Source organism: Panthera leo, chromosome B1 (assembly GCF_018350215.1).
Source record: "Panthera leo isolate Ple1 chromosome B1, P.leo_Ple1_pat1.1, whole genome shotgun sequence".
In the NCBI taxonomy this organism is placed as follows: Eukaryota; Metazoa; Chordata; class Mammalia; order Carnivora; family Felidae; genus Panthera; species Panthera leo.
Window position 1 is genome coordinate 122,283,040 of NC_056682.1, and position 12,943 is coordinate 122,295,982.

General features: G+C 39.3%; 1 protein-coding gene across 2 annotated transcripts in view; it reads right to left on the reverse strand.

Annotated features, from left to right (window-relative positions):
- Positions 1–12,943, reverse strand: part of METAP1 (methionyl aminopeptidase 1) — a 58,748-nt gene continuing 45,805 nt past the window's right edge. For both annotated transcript variants that reach the window (XM_042935839.1, XM_042935840.1), the window contains 3 exons: positions 10,839–10,982; positions 6,253–6,318; positions 1–1,707 (listed from right to left, as the gene is read on the reverse strand). In XM_042935839.1, coding sequence (XP_042791773.1) covers positions 1,544–1,707; positions 6,253–6,318; positions 10,839–10,982 — 374 coding nt within the window. In that variant the 3' untranslated portion in view covers positions 1–1,543. The remainder of the gene's footprint in view (positions 1,708–6,252; positions 6,319–10,838; positions 10,983–12,943) is intronic.

Sequence of the window (12,943 nt, forward strand, 5' to 3'; positions counted from 1 at the left end):
GGGGGGGTGGGGAGGGGATAATCGTTCAAACTTTTAATCTCCCTTTACACATTATATTAACATTCATATTGCAAGGCATTCCATTCACAAATATTACAGTTTGATAAAAAATTTCACACACATACCCCCAAAAGTCTATACCAGATTCAGTCACTTCACTAAATCATTAAAATAATAAAAGTAATGAAAACATTATCATAATTCTTTTAAAGCAATAAAGGTCTGAGGCACTCTGGGAAAGATGTTCTCATATAACATGTCAGTGGTATCAAATTATCTTACAAGAAAGTTACCAGATACCCAGTAATCAAGTACACTCCAATGACAACGACTTTGATCTGATACGTGTTCCCTGGATACACTTCCATTTGGACTGAACTACTGAAAGGAACAAAGATATTGGGCAGCTGGGGTCATTTCTAATGAGGTTCCCAACCATGTCAAGGTAAAGTGTGTTTTCAACACACCACGGACAGCTGCATCTCTACTGCAAGGGAACAGTACAATCTTCAAAGAAGTTCCTTTCTCATCACTACCAGGTTTACTAAATGTCAGAAGCTAACAGCCCACCTGACTTACTCTGCTCACTGCCAAAAAGATTTCAGAACTGTCTCTTCCCATCAACCTCCACAGTGCAACCATTCACCCTTCTCTGAATATCTCCAAGGTTTGCCCTTGAAATAAAATAGAGGGGAAGAAAGGGAGCTTTTTCCCTCCCATTTCGACCAGAAAGAGGTCTGAAAGAGCAATGTATCACAAAACGCTCATGCTCTGAAACAGCCAGCTATCATATGAAGCATGGCTATTTTTGCCAGAAACTAGATGTTTTTAAAACGTGACAACCCTTTTCCAAAGTGAATTTTGCCACAACCATTCACTGACAGAGTCCACACTGGAGAGGAAGTCTCACTGACCGAGTGCTTCCTTACACACAATTACAAGGGTAAATAAGTAGCATGGGGAAGGAGGGAGGCCAAATTCCCAACTGGGAAATAAATCACTGCAAACAATGGGTCCATTTATGACAGCATATAGCACTGTCAGGGCAGAATTAACACAAACCCAGGTCATATAGTGTTCAGGAATTACATACATGGAATTTAAAATGTATACATATATATTTCCATACATATATAATAAAAAAAATCTGGAACAACATATGTTGCTAAAGTTTCAAGGATTCTCATCTTCCACATTCACCTGAAGAGCAGCTGGCTCTTACTGGCCCAGTTGTGGCAGTGATAAAAGCAACTAGAAGCAGGTTTACGTAAAAAGTGCTCAAAGGCCAAGTGAGAAAACAGGGGTGCAGAGATTTCTGGAGGGAGAGGGAAATACTGAAAAGAGTTGAGAATGTTTCTTTTATTCTTCTCAGCTTTTTCAGACCCAAGTCAAGTTCTTGAGGACACACATCCAATGCTGTAGTCTTCCTTATCTATAGTCAAAACAAAACACGTAATAAAAATCTCCTCTTCCATTCTGTACTCTCAATAAAATGCATAGTACAGCCAGAAGGTATTACTGAGATGTGCCATCTCGGGAGAAATTAAAATTGGGACATGAAGTGAGGCCGCGTGCTATCAAGTCGCCGGGTCAGGATTTCACAGCCAGTGTCCGTGACCAGCAGGGTGTGCTCAAACTGAGCAGACCGCTTTCCGTCTCTCGTCACGGCGGTCCAACCGTCTGGCCAGGTTTCATCCTGCCATCCACCTTAAACAAACAAACAAAAACAATTTCTTAATTCTATCGCTCAGTTTTCTAAACAAACTCTCTAGATAAGTGTATTTGCATATAGTCCTATATCCTTGGATATTACAGAAGCCAATTAGAAAATTCACTATTAAGACTCCAATTTACAAATGGTAGGCAGCTACATTCAAAAGAATGAAACTGGAAAAAAAAAGAATGAAACTGCACCACTTGCTTACATAGTAAGCAAAATACACAACACACAAAAATAAACTCAAAATTAAAGACTTGGAATTCCATGGAACTCCTTAAAGAAAACAGGCAGAGTAATCTCTTGGACATCAGCCTCACCAACATATTTATAAATCTGTCTCCCGAGGCAAGGAAAACAAAAGCAAAAATAAACTATCGGGACTACATCAAAAATAAAAAGCATTTGCACAGCAAAAGACACCATCAACAAAACAGAAGGCAACCTACCGAATGCAAAAAGATATCTGCAAATGATAGATCTGATAAGGGGTTAATATCCAAATACATAAAGAATGTATATATACCTCAACACCAAAAACAAAGAATCCAATGAAAAATGAGGAGAGGACCTGAACATTTTTCCAAAGCAGACATAAGGCACCTAACAGACACATGAAAAGATACTCAACATCACTAATAATCAGGGAGCTACAAATCAAAACTACAATGAGATTATCACCTCACAACAGGCAATAACCTGTGTTGGTTGGTGAGGAAGTAGAGAAAAAGGGAACCCTTGTGGACTGCTAGTGTAAACCGGTGCGGCCACTGTGAGAAAAATTAAAAATAGAATTACCACACAATCCAGTATTTCCATTACTAGGAAGTTACCCAAAGAAAACAAAAACACTCCTTTAAAAAGATATATGCACCCCTATGTTTACTGCAGCATTATGCAGAGTAGCCAAGATGTGGAAGCAACTCTCAAGCGTCCACTGATAGATGAATGGATGAAGAAGGTACGGCATGCACACACAACAAAGTATTACACAGCCATGAAAAAGGGTGAGATCATGCCATTTGCGACAACATGGATGGACCTAGAGGGTATTATGCTAAGTGAAATAAGTTAGACAGAAAAAGACAAATACTCTTATGATTTCACTTACATGTAGAACTTAAAAAACAAAACCAATGAACAATCAGACTCTTAAATTTTTTTTTTTAACATTTATTTATTTTTGAGACAGAGACAGACAGCGAGCAGGGGAGGGGCAGAGAGAGAGGAAGACACATCTGAAACAGGCTCCAGGCTGCTCTGAGCTGTTAGCACAGAGCCTCATGCGGGGCTGGAACTCACGAACTGTGAGATCATGACTTGAGCCAAAGTCAGATGCTTAATTGACTGAGCCACCCAGGTACCCCTGCGAAAGACTCTTAAATAGAGAGAACAAGCAAGTGGTTGCCAGAAGGGAGGTATATGGGGCGGGGTGGGGGGGGCGTGAAATTAGGGAATTAAGAGGTACAAACTTCCAGTTATAAAATAAAGAAATCACAGAAATGAAAAGTAGAGCATAGAGAATATAGTCAATAAAATTGAGAGGTGGTGACTACAGTTATCACGATAAGCACCGGGTAATACATAGTACTGTCAAATCAGTATATTTAATCTATACCTAGAACTAATACAATATTGTACATCAATTATACCTCAGTAATAATAACAATAATAATACTCCTATTTATACTTCAACTGTTTTAGTTTTTCCTCCAACTTCATTTTGGTTTTTAGTCCAATGAAGTAATGATGATTTTTTTTTTTAATTTTTTTTTAAGTTTATTCATTTTTCAGAGAGAGAGAGACAGAGTATGAGCAGGGGAGGGGTAGAGAGAGAGGGAGACACAGAATCCGAAGTAGGCTCCAGGCTCCGAGCTGTCAGCACAGAGCCTGATGCGGGGCTTGAACTCACAAACTGTGAGATCATGACCTGAGCTGAAGTCGGACGCTCAACCGACTGCGCCACCCAGGCGCCCCAGTAATGATGATATTTTAAATTTCCTTGGGTGTGTTACAACTTCACATTTTTTATGCCTCCCGAATACCAAATCAAGATGGTATTTCCAAAATAAAGGCACTGGGTTTCATTTTAGAAAACATATTGATACAGCTCATTATAGAACTATGAGTTAAACATTGAATTAATAAATTTAGCTCTTTCCTGGTACAACTTTGGCATAAACTACAGCCAATATGTATTGTAAAGGAAATCATCTTTTTACACTTTTATTACAGCATTTTTTTAAATGTTTATTTATTTTTAAGAGAGAGACAGAGAGAGAGAAAGAATGCAAGCAGGGAAGGGGCAGAGACAGAGAGGAAGAGAATCCCAAGCAGGCTCTTCTCTGTCGGGACAGAGCCTAACATGGGACTCGATGTCACGAACCATGACCTGAGCCAAAATCAAGAGTCAGACGCTTAATCGAGTGAGCCACCCGGGCGCCCCTATAGCATTTAATTTCTAATATGATTTTTAAATGGCAGGCACACAGATGGTGACAAGAGATTCTACTCTGAAATTTTTGACCACACTCCTCTAGTAACCAGAAAAAAAGGGGCTAAGAGAAAGAAATAGGATTGGTGAGAGAATTTTAAAAAATTAGAATGAGGCAAAATAGATAGGGAGGGGCTAAAAGAGAAAGGAAACAAAGGGACAGTGAAAAAAGCCCCAGGACAGTGAAAGAAACCACTCTAGAGAAAGAGAGAAGGAGGGGAGGCAGAGGTAAAATGAGAAAGTTATGCAATTCTGGATACTACTATAGAAGTGTGTTTATAGAGACTTTCTTGTCTCCAAATTAGATGTCAAAAAAAATCAATACAGCCTTCATTTTGAGTAATCTTTACCAAAGATTAGGTCTCACTGACTCACACAAATCCTAGAACACATATATAAACTGCAGTGAAGTAACCTACTTTTACAATACTAAATCCCAGCCTAAAAAGAAAATATGAGGTAGCTTAAAGAAAGTTAATTCATGCTTTGTTAAACATGTAAAGATGACTATAACTGGGTATTTTCTTATGTAATGAATAACCTTTTCACAACTGGATTAAAGACATAATACTTATCTAACTTTACTGCGAACTGCTTACAAAAGGTTCTTTACCAATGTCAAGTCAAACATATCTGGATCCTATTCTGAGAAAATTCAAATTCTTCTTTGGATTTGAAACTTTCCACTCCAGAGCTAGGATTTAGCCTGAGTTACACTGAAGTATGTATGCTATAATATGATGATTATCTGAACAGGCTCTATGAAAAGTTATTTGCTTATTCTTGGAAATACCACACTGTGTCTCACCAACCAGGTGCCAGTTAATGAAAACAGGTATGTAACCAAAACTACACTTTCTTCTCAGTGTCTTGCTTTTTTCTGCTAATATACCTCCCGCCCTCAGACTGGTTCCACATGATCAGAACTTAATTCTTATTCCATGACAACGACAAAAACAGTACCTTGCATGTTTACAGCCCTTAAAAGGACACAAGGTATTTTGTGCTAATGTAAGTCGTCTCAATTCTTAATAGCTGCCCTGGGGAGCTGGCAGGTTAAAGACTGTAATTCCACTTTACAGAAAAGGCAACAAAGGATCAGGTTATAAGAAGGCAGCCTGTAGGCTGAATTTAGTGACTCACTTCTAAGGAAGGCAATCTGACAGAAGTAATGGGATGTCACTGCCAAGATCAGGTTATAAAAAAGACCGGAAGGATCCAGAGAGGAGGTATCCTTTAATGTAGGCCCCAGGACACACCAGCCCCACTACTATAGCCTCACTGCGTCCCCTAATCCCAACAGAGGACTGGCTGAGAAGAAAGGTGAAGAGAATATCCGACCATCTGAGTGACAAGCTCTAATCATGACACTGGGTCTTTATCAATGCTATGAGCCTGCCACGGGGAACAGTGACAGTGAGGACATAAAACTGCCAGCGTAAAGTATGTCTGTGCTGTGCTTTGTCCACAAGAGCTAAATAATGCCACCTGATGACCTGAGCGCAGACCCTGAGCAGGCAGAACAGCTCATGAGTTTGGTCTAAGTCAGCTGCCACGTAACTAGCTAAATGACTTCAGACGAGTTACTTACCTGCGTCAAGGATCAGTTTGCTCTTCTGTATGATGGGGATAGCACCTACCTCGTAAGTTGTGGAGAAGCAAATCATACACCCGTGTCTGCCTCGAAGTGAGTGGCTCTACTTCTTTTTCCCTCCCCTGGACACCCATCAAAAAGCTACACAGGCTTAATGGAGGCTCCTGTTATTACAACACACCCTTTGACAGAATCTTTTATGGAAAGGGACCGGGATTCAAGTACTTCAGCATCTGACAGCAGAATTACCAGACAGAAAGCACTGCTTTCTTGCCAGCCCTTACAGTTTTCAGTTCTCTACATGATACTGAATTGAGCTTGAGATGCGACTGGGAGTGGAAATGAACCAAAAAGAAAATAAACAGAGCAGACCACTGATCCGATCATGAGTGACCAAAAGTAAATTAAAATTCAATTCAAGAACATTATAGTATCCTTTTTTCTCACCTTCACAAATCATTGGCTCAATTGTAAATACATGGCCAGCCTTCATCACTCCAACTGCTTTATTTTCTGAAATTAAAGAAAAAAAAATTCTCAAAACCCAGCTAAAAACCAGCAGCATACTGTTGAACAGCTCCCTTGTCAGAGTACACAACTTACATTTCTATCAGTGATTCTTAAATTCCTCTCTCCTTTCCCAATTCCCCCTTCTTAAAGGGGATCATTCAACAAACAGGTATTTTGCAGATATCCACCTGCTGTGGGGCAGATACTGTCCTAGGCATATTTTAGTCTGCTTCTATTTTCTCTAGGAAAACACAGAGATGTCTGCAAAGTGATTTCAGATGTAGTTATCACTTCTATGAAAAGTACCACCATTTATGTTATACCAGGAGTAGAGTTGAAATCATGCAACCAAGCAAAGTTCCATTACTCACCCAGATATTTAAAGGAAAACAACAGATGTTCCAGATTACACCAGAAGCCTCGCACCTTTTGGGCGGGTGTGTGGATGTGGGGTGAGGGGGGAGCAGGCACACAGCCCACAGAAACAATGGCACGATTCTCGTGAGGCTTTTATGTTGCCTTCTTTTTCTTATCTTCAAAAAGGAACAAAGCCTCTATGTATGAACCTACTTTTTTTTAATGATGATAAAACTATCCCTTTTTATCTGAAAACAGAAATTCCATTTTCTCCCCCAAATACTTTTTTAGCTTTTTGTTCACTAATATGAGAGTATTTTTCAGGACCATCATGAAAGACACAACGATGAGTTCAAGTATTCAAACTGGTCATCCTCCAAAAAAGGCCAAAAGGTAAAAACAGGGATGGACATTTTTAGATAATCTCAGACAAAAATGGAGAATCAGTTTAAAGTTCCAATTAAAAAAAAACAAACAAAAAACTGATGTGAGCGTCAGTAAACAAATGACTGCATTTGCTCTGCTTAACCACCAGATGGCAACAGCACTGGCTTTCAGGGTTTCTTGGTAAGGCTGGTCTTGGAGATGGTGGCTTTGGTAATGAATGACACGTGTCCAGAGGCTGAATCCACTAAACGCCATCTAGATGTGATCTAATCTCACCTGCACATTTATATTCCTACACATCCTTCCTTGTGAAAAGCCATCATGCTGCTTTTCACTCTCTTACGTGTTGCCAAAATACACACACTGCAGATTCCAAATCTGGACTTTCTAAATCATCCTAAAATCTGAGAGGCAAAAAACAATGACTTATTATTTCTAAGAACTTTCTTTCCTAGTGACCTGCAACTTACTACATATAAAGAATTGGTCATATTCCCCTGGGGATATGTATTTTTTTTTTTTACTGTCGAAAGGGTAGCAGTGTGATGTCACAGAAAGAAAAAGGATAAAGGAATCTGGAACCAAGCTGTCCCACTGCTGCAGCACTGGAAGCATGTAGCCTCCGAGAGCACTTGCCAAGTGGCTAGTCAGAATGATGTCAACTGTTCAGTGTAAAATACATGCCGATTTCAAAGATGAAATATATATCTCAATCATTTTTACAATGGTTAAATGCTGAAATGCTAATTTTGTGAATGCAATGCATTACATAAAATATATCATTCAAGTTAATTCCACCTATTTATTTTTTTTTACTGACCACTAGAAATTTTTAAATTACATAGGCACCTCACAAGATATTACTATTGGGCAGTGATGAAACAGAGACTCAAAGTTCCACTCCCTTCTTCTGTCACTGACTCATTATTCTAGAAGTTACCACTCCTACTCAACTTGACTCATGGTTTCAGTTTCTCCATGTACCTCACTCAGCAAACATACATTATCTGATTGACTACACGACTGCAGACAGTACGCTAAGTACTTCTGTAAAAAGCTGTACCCACTCTACCATCTACCTCACAGATTATTTAACATACATTCCAAACGTAGGGTATTATCATCATTACCTCTCAGCCCTAATGACTTAAATAAAAGGAAATCAATTCTAACAAGGACTTCTCTAACACAGAAGGCATGGAGGAAGTTACACAACAGTTTCCTAGTTCCACCTTCAGCTGGTTAGGAATATGGAGTTACAAGCCAAAGCAGGGATCATTTACACATTTCAAAAGGTCTCAGCTGCACAAAGACTCAGCAGTTTCCTTTTACACTTCCCTAAAGTGATCACAACATATTTTAATATATATATAAACCTGACTGAAACTGGACTTTCCATAAATGTATCAAACATATGAAATCAAGTATACCTGGCCCTTGCTTTTTTCAGAACTGTTTTTTTATTTCTAATTAAATGGTTTTATGTATTTTACGAACACGATCATCACTGACCCATGTCCCCTTCTCCCATAAATTCTATCTTCTTCCATCTCTTTATATAATCCATATCTAAACCTGAGTCTGTCATTTGTCAATTCAGTAAGTAAAGGGAATTTTTTTCACCCCCCGCCCCCGCACACACTCTTTTTACACAAACATACACACACTCATGTATTCCTGTAATCAGAGTAGCCACTTCCATTCTGTTAATGGAATGCACATCAGATTACAGGGCTTACCAGGAAGGAATTAAGTTGGCTACTTATTTTCTGTTGCTAATTTTTATTTCAAGCACAATTCACAGCTTATATAAAGAAAACTTCGTGGTCTGCTAATATGTTTGCTGATATGTACCAAATGCTGTGCTCCAAACTACTTCTCCAGCTTCTCCCATTGAGAGGTTTCTCACTCCTTTCCCTTTTCTTCACAACTACTGACATCTAGAATCTTACCACCTCACACCTCGACTACGGCAACAAGTGTGCATAAGGCGGGCTAGACTAGCTCACACCTGCAATACACTCTAGACAACACTGCCAAATTTGTCTTCCCAAAATAGCAACTTCACCTTGTCATTCTTCTGCACGAAAATGTTTCCGATAATCCCAGCAAATAAAGTCAAATATCCTTGGTCTGGCACTGCCTCCTGCTGTATTATTAATATATAGTACTCAGCCCTAGCTCATCATGTCTCTGTTCACTCTCAACTTGAAACATCTATTCATGCTTCCTCTCCACCTGGAATTTCTTCCTCATCTCCACCAAGCCAAAATTTCAACCATTCTTTTTTTCTCCCACAGGAACTACACCAAACTGCTTTGGTCCTTACCAGGCAGCACAAAGTATGGGAATCAAGATTGCCTCTAGAAGGACAAAACCCAGGTACCACTCCTAGTCTTGGTATTTATTTACTAGTCTATGTGAACCTGAGTAAATGAAGTACTTTTCTAAGCACAGAATCTGCATTTATTTATTTATTTTGTTTATTTATTTATTTAGCAGAATCTGCTCTTTAAAATAGGGCTAAGAAATTATTCAGTTGTGATGATCAAATGAAATAATGTATATCCATCATTATCATCATCATCATCATCATCATCCTAAAAGTTAACACTAATTGCTTTCCATGTACTATCTCACTTAATCCTAGTAACAATTCTAGGGTAGGTGCCACTCCCTACTATTGTTCAAGATGAGAAAACTTAAGCACAAGAAATTATGTGAAAGTGCCTACACAGCAATAACTCACATATATTTGTTAAATTCCTTCTTAGGTCGCTTACTGTGGACAGCTTTCATTTCTAGCACTAAATAAACAGACTTATTCCTGCATGCCTTATCTCTCCAAGAGAAAAGGTTTCTGGAAGACATTAATTGTCCCACACTTCCTTTCTTATTCTATCAGATAGCACTCAACTTGAAGAAAAAGGTACTTCATCTATCTCCTTTATTTATACCAACAAATAGTACAGTATCTGGTATATACTACAAAATCAAACCAAGCCAAACCAATTTCATTTAAGGAATCAAAAAAGTGACAGCAGAGAATGCCTGGTGACTCAGTCTGACTTCAGCTCAGGTCATGATCTCATGGTTCATGAGTTCAAGCCCCACATCGAACTCGCTGTGTCAGCGCAGAGCCTGCTTCAGATTCTCTGTCTCCCTCTCTGTCTGCTCCCCACCCGCTCATGGGTGCACACTCTCTCCTTCTAAAAAATGAATACACATTAAAAAAAAAAAAAAAAAAGAATAGTGATAGCTGGACCCATGGCAGAGGCTGGTGACCAAAATTAGGTTACTTCTCTGAGAGTCCTCAGCTAGATTACACTTCCCAATCTCCTTTTCAGTTTAGTGTAGCCATGTGACTGAATTCCCACCAATGAAAAGTAAATGTAAGTGATCTATGCCAATTTCAGGCTGGTTCATTAAAACCTCCCAAAGATACCCCGCTCCATGCTTTTCCCCCTCCTCCCAGTATCTACAGATTAGAAGAATAACTCCCAAAGTGATCTTGAAAGGTATAGGTTGGCGATGACAGAACCTGGGTCACAGAATAATTGCCGTATCACCACCACCCCAATAGTGACCAAACACATTTTGGACTGTTAGGTGAGCAAGATAACAAATGTGTATTGTGTATGAGCACATATACATTTTGAGGGTCCATTTATAACAGTTAACAGAAAAATAAATACAAAATAGTAGGTCCTGTTAAATGTTTGAATAAATATTTGTTAAATAAATGGTTAGCAAACAGCAAATCTTTGGGTAGTACTTACTGGCATAATGGGGTACATTAGGGGCTGTATGAAAAAGCTTGTGGATTCCATGCCCACAATAGCTTCGAACAACTGAAAACCCATTTGCTTGGGCATGCTTCTGAATAATGTTTCCCAATTCTCTGTATCGAACACCAGGTTTCACTGGAAGGAAAAAAGAGGACTCATGACAAAGTAATAGTAAGTGACACTTACTGCCAATTACTATCTATGTGCCTGGAACCTTTCCAAATGCTTTATATGCCTACATTACATGCCTACACATAAACATGTACTCATATGCCTATACATAAACATGTTCCTCACAAAACTTTCAGATGAGGAAACCAAGGGAAACAGATACTACGCTGCCAATAAATAGCAAAGTTGAGATTCAAACTAGTAGCACCTGTACTTCCTCCTTCGGTGCAGAAAGGGACACATGTGCAGTACTAAGGGGTTGAGAGACATACCTTTCGCTTTCTAAATAGACAAAAGAAAGGGGCGCCCAGGTGGCTCAGCCCGCTGGGCATCCCAACTTCGGCTCACCACTGGTGGGTTCGAGCCCCACATCGAGCTCTGTGCTGACAGCTCAGAGCCTAGAGCCTGGGATTCTGTATCTCCCTCTCTGACCCTCCCCGGCTCATACTCTGTCTCTCTCTCTCCCAAAAATAAACATTAAAAAAAATTTTTAAATAGACAAAAGAATGGAAAACAGGCATCTCTTTCTCTCCTTCTCTAAGGTCAAGTGTGCTATCCTATTAAAGCGAGCAGAAGAAGTAAAGTAGGAAAGAGCACCAGGACAAAAAGCAATGTCCAGAAAGTAACTTGGACTTATCCTTAGTTTCAGAGTGATCAAGTTCTCAAAGGATTACTTCCCCTGGGCTTCTTTCCCCATAAAAGTGATCCTCAAATTACTCACAGTTGCCTCTGAAGACAGTCCTGAGGATAGGGTATAGAAAGATACTTCTCACTATATACTTCCTGCTCTGCTTAATTTTTATGACTTTTGCCACTATAAACCAAAACAAACAAAGTGGTTTTTGTTGTTATGGCTGTCCCAGCACTGAGACCCCCAAGCTGGGCGCTGCCCAGACTCCCAGAGAACCTAGTCATGGTTCTGGTGCTCCAACTCCCTACAGTCTCCTAACTCTGCCTCCCTGATTTTCAACCTGTGGTTCCAGTACAACGTATCACCTCCAGCCAATCAAATCTCTGGGCAAACAGCTCCAGGAATTATTTCAATTAATATGTACTTGTTCTTAACTCTATGTTCCAGCTTGACTGTTTTCAGGGGTGGGAAGTTAATAATGTTGAGGAAAAAGGCTGACTTGCATAATGATTTGCTTGCATTCCCATCCAAGCCTTCTTATCAGCCCCAGTCACAGGGGAGCAAAGCAAAACTTTAACCCATTTTGTGCAATATACAACAACAACAAAACATCCCTGTTCAAAAATAATGAGAATAAAAGACAGGAGATTTCTCCCTAATTCTCAAACTAGAGGCAATTCTCATCCCAAGGATCCACTTCATAAGTACCTGGAGATGCTTTTAGTTTTCACCACTAGGAGGGCCGGTGCAAACTGGAATCTAGTGGGTAAAGACCAAGAATGTGGCTAAGCATCCTACAATGCACAGGACAGGCCCTACAATAAAGAATTACCAGACTCAAAACAATTTAATGTGTACATTGAGAAGCCCAATTCTAAAAGGATAATTTTAACAACAGTCAAGCTCTACTGCTCTATACCATGTTGAGCAGCCAAGCCAGTAGAAAATAAGGGGCAAGAATGATACATACAAAGGTATTAATAGCACTTTCCAGAGTTCTATCCTGGCTACTGTGACAAAGACTTTGGTATCTGGTAGTTTCTTGATAAGTTCTATTCTTGTGTCTTTGTAAAACAACATTTCAGCTCTCTGGTTATTTCCATCAACTCACAGAAGAGCAAAAAGGATATAAACATCAAAGATACTACCTGGCAGAAACCCTAAAAATTGTTTTAAACTACAACTTCCAAAAATGAGAAACTAAACACTAAAGAATATTAGCTTTTACATAATCAACACAGATACTTGAAAGTATCACATTTTCATTTTTCATTCCTCTAACTTTATTAGTAAA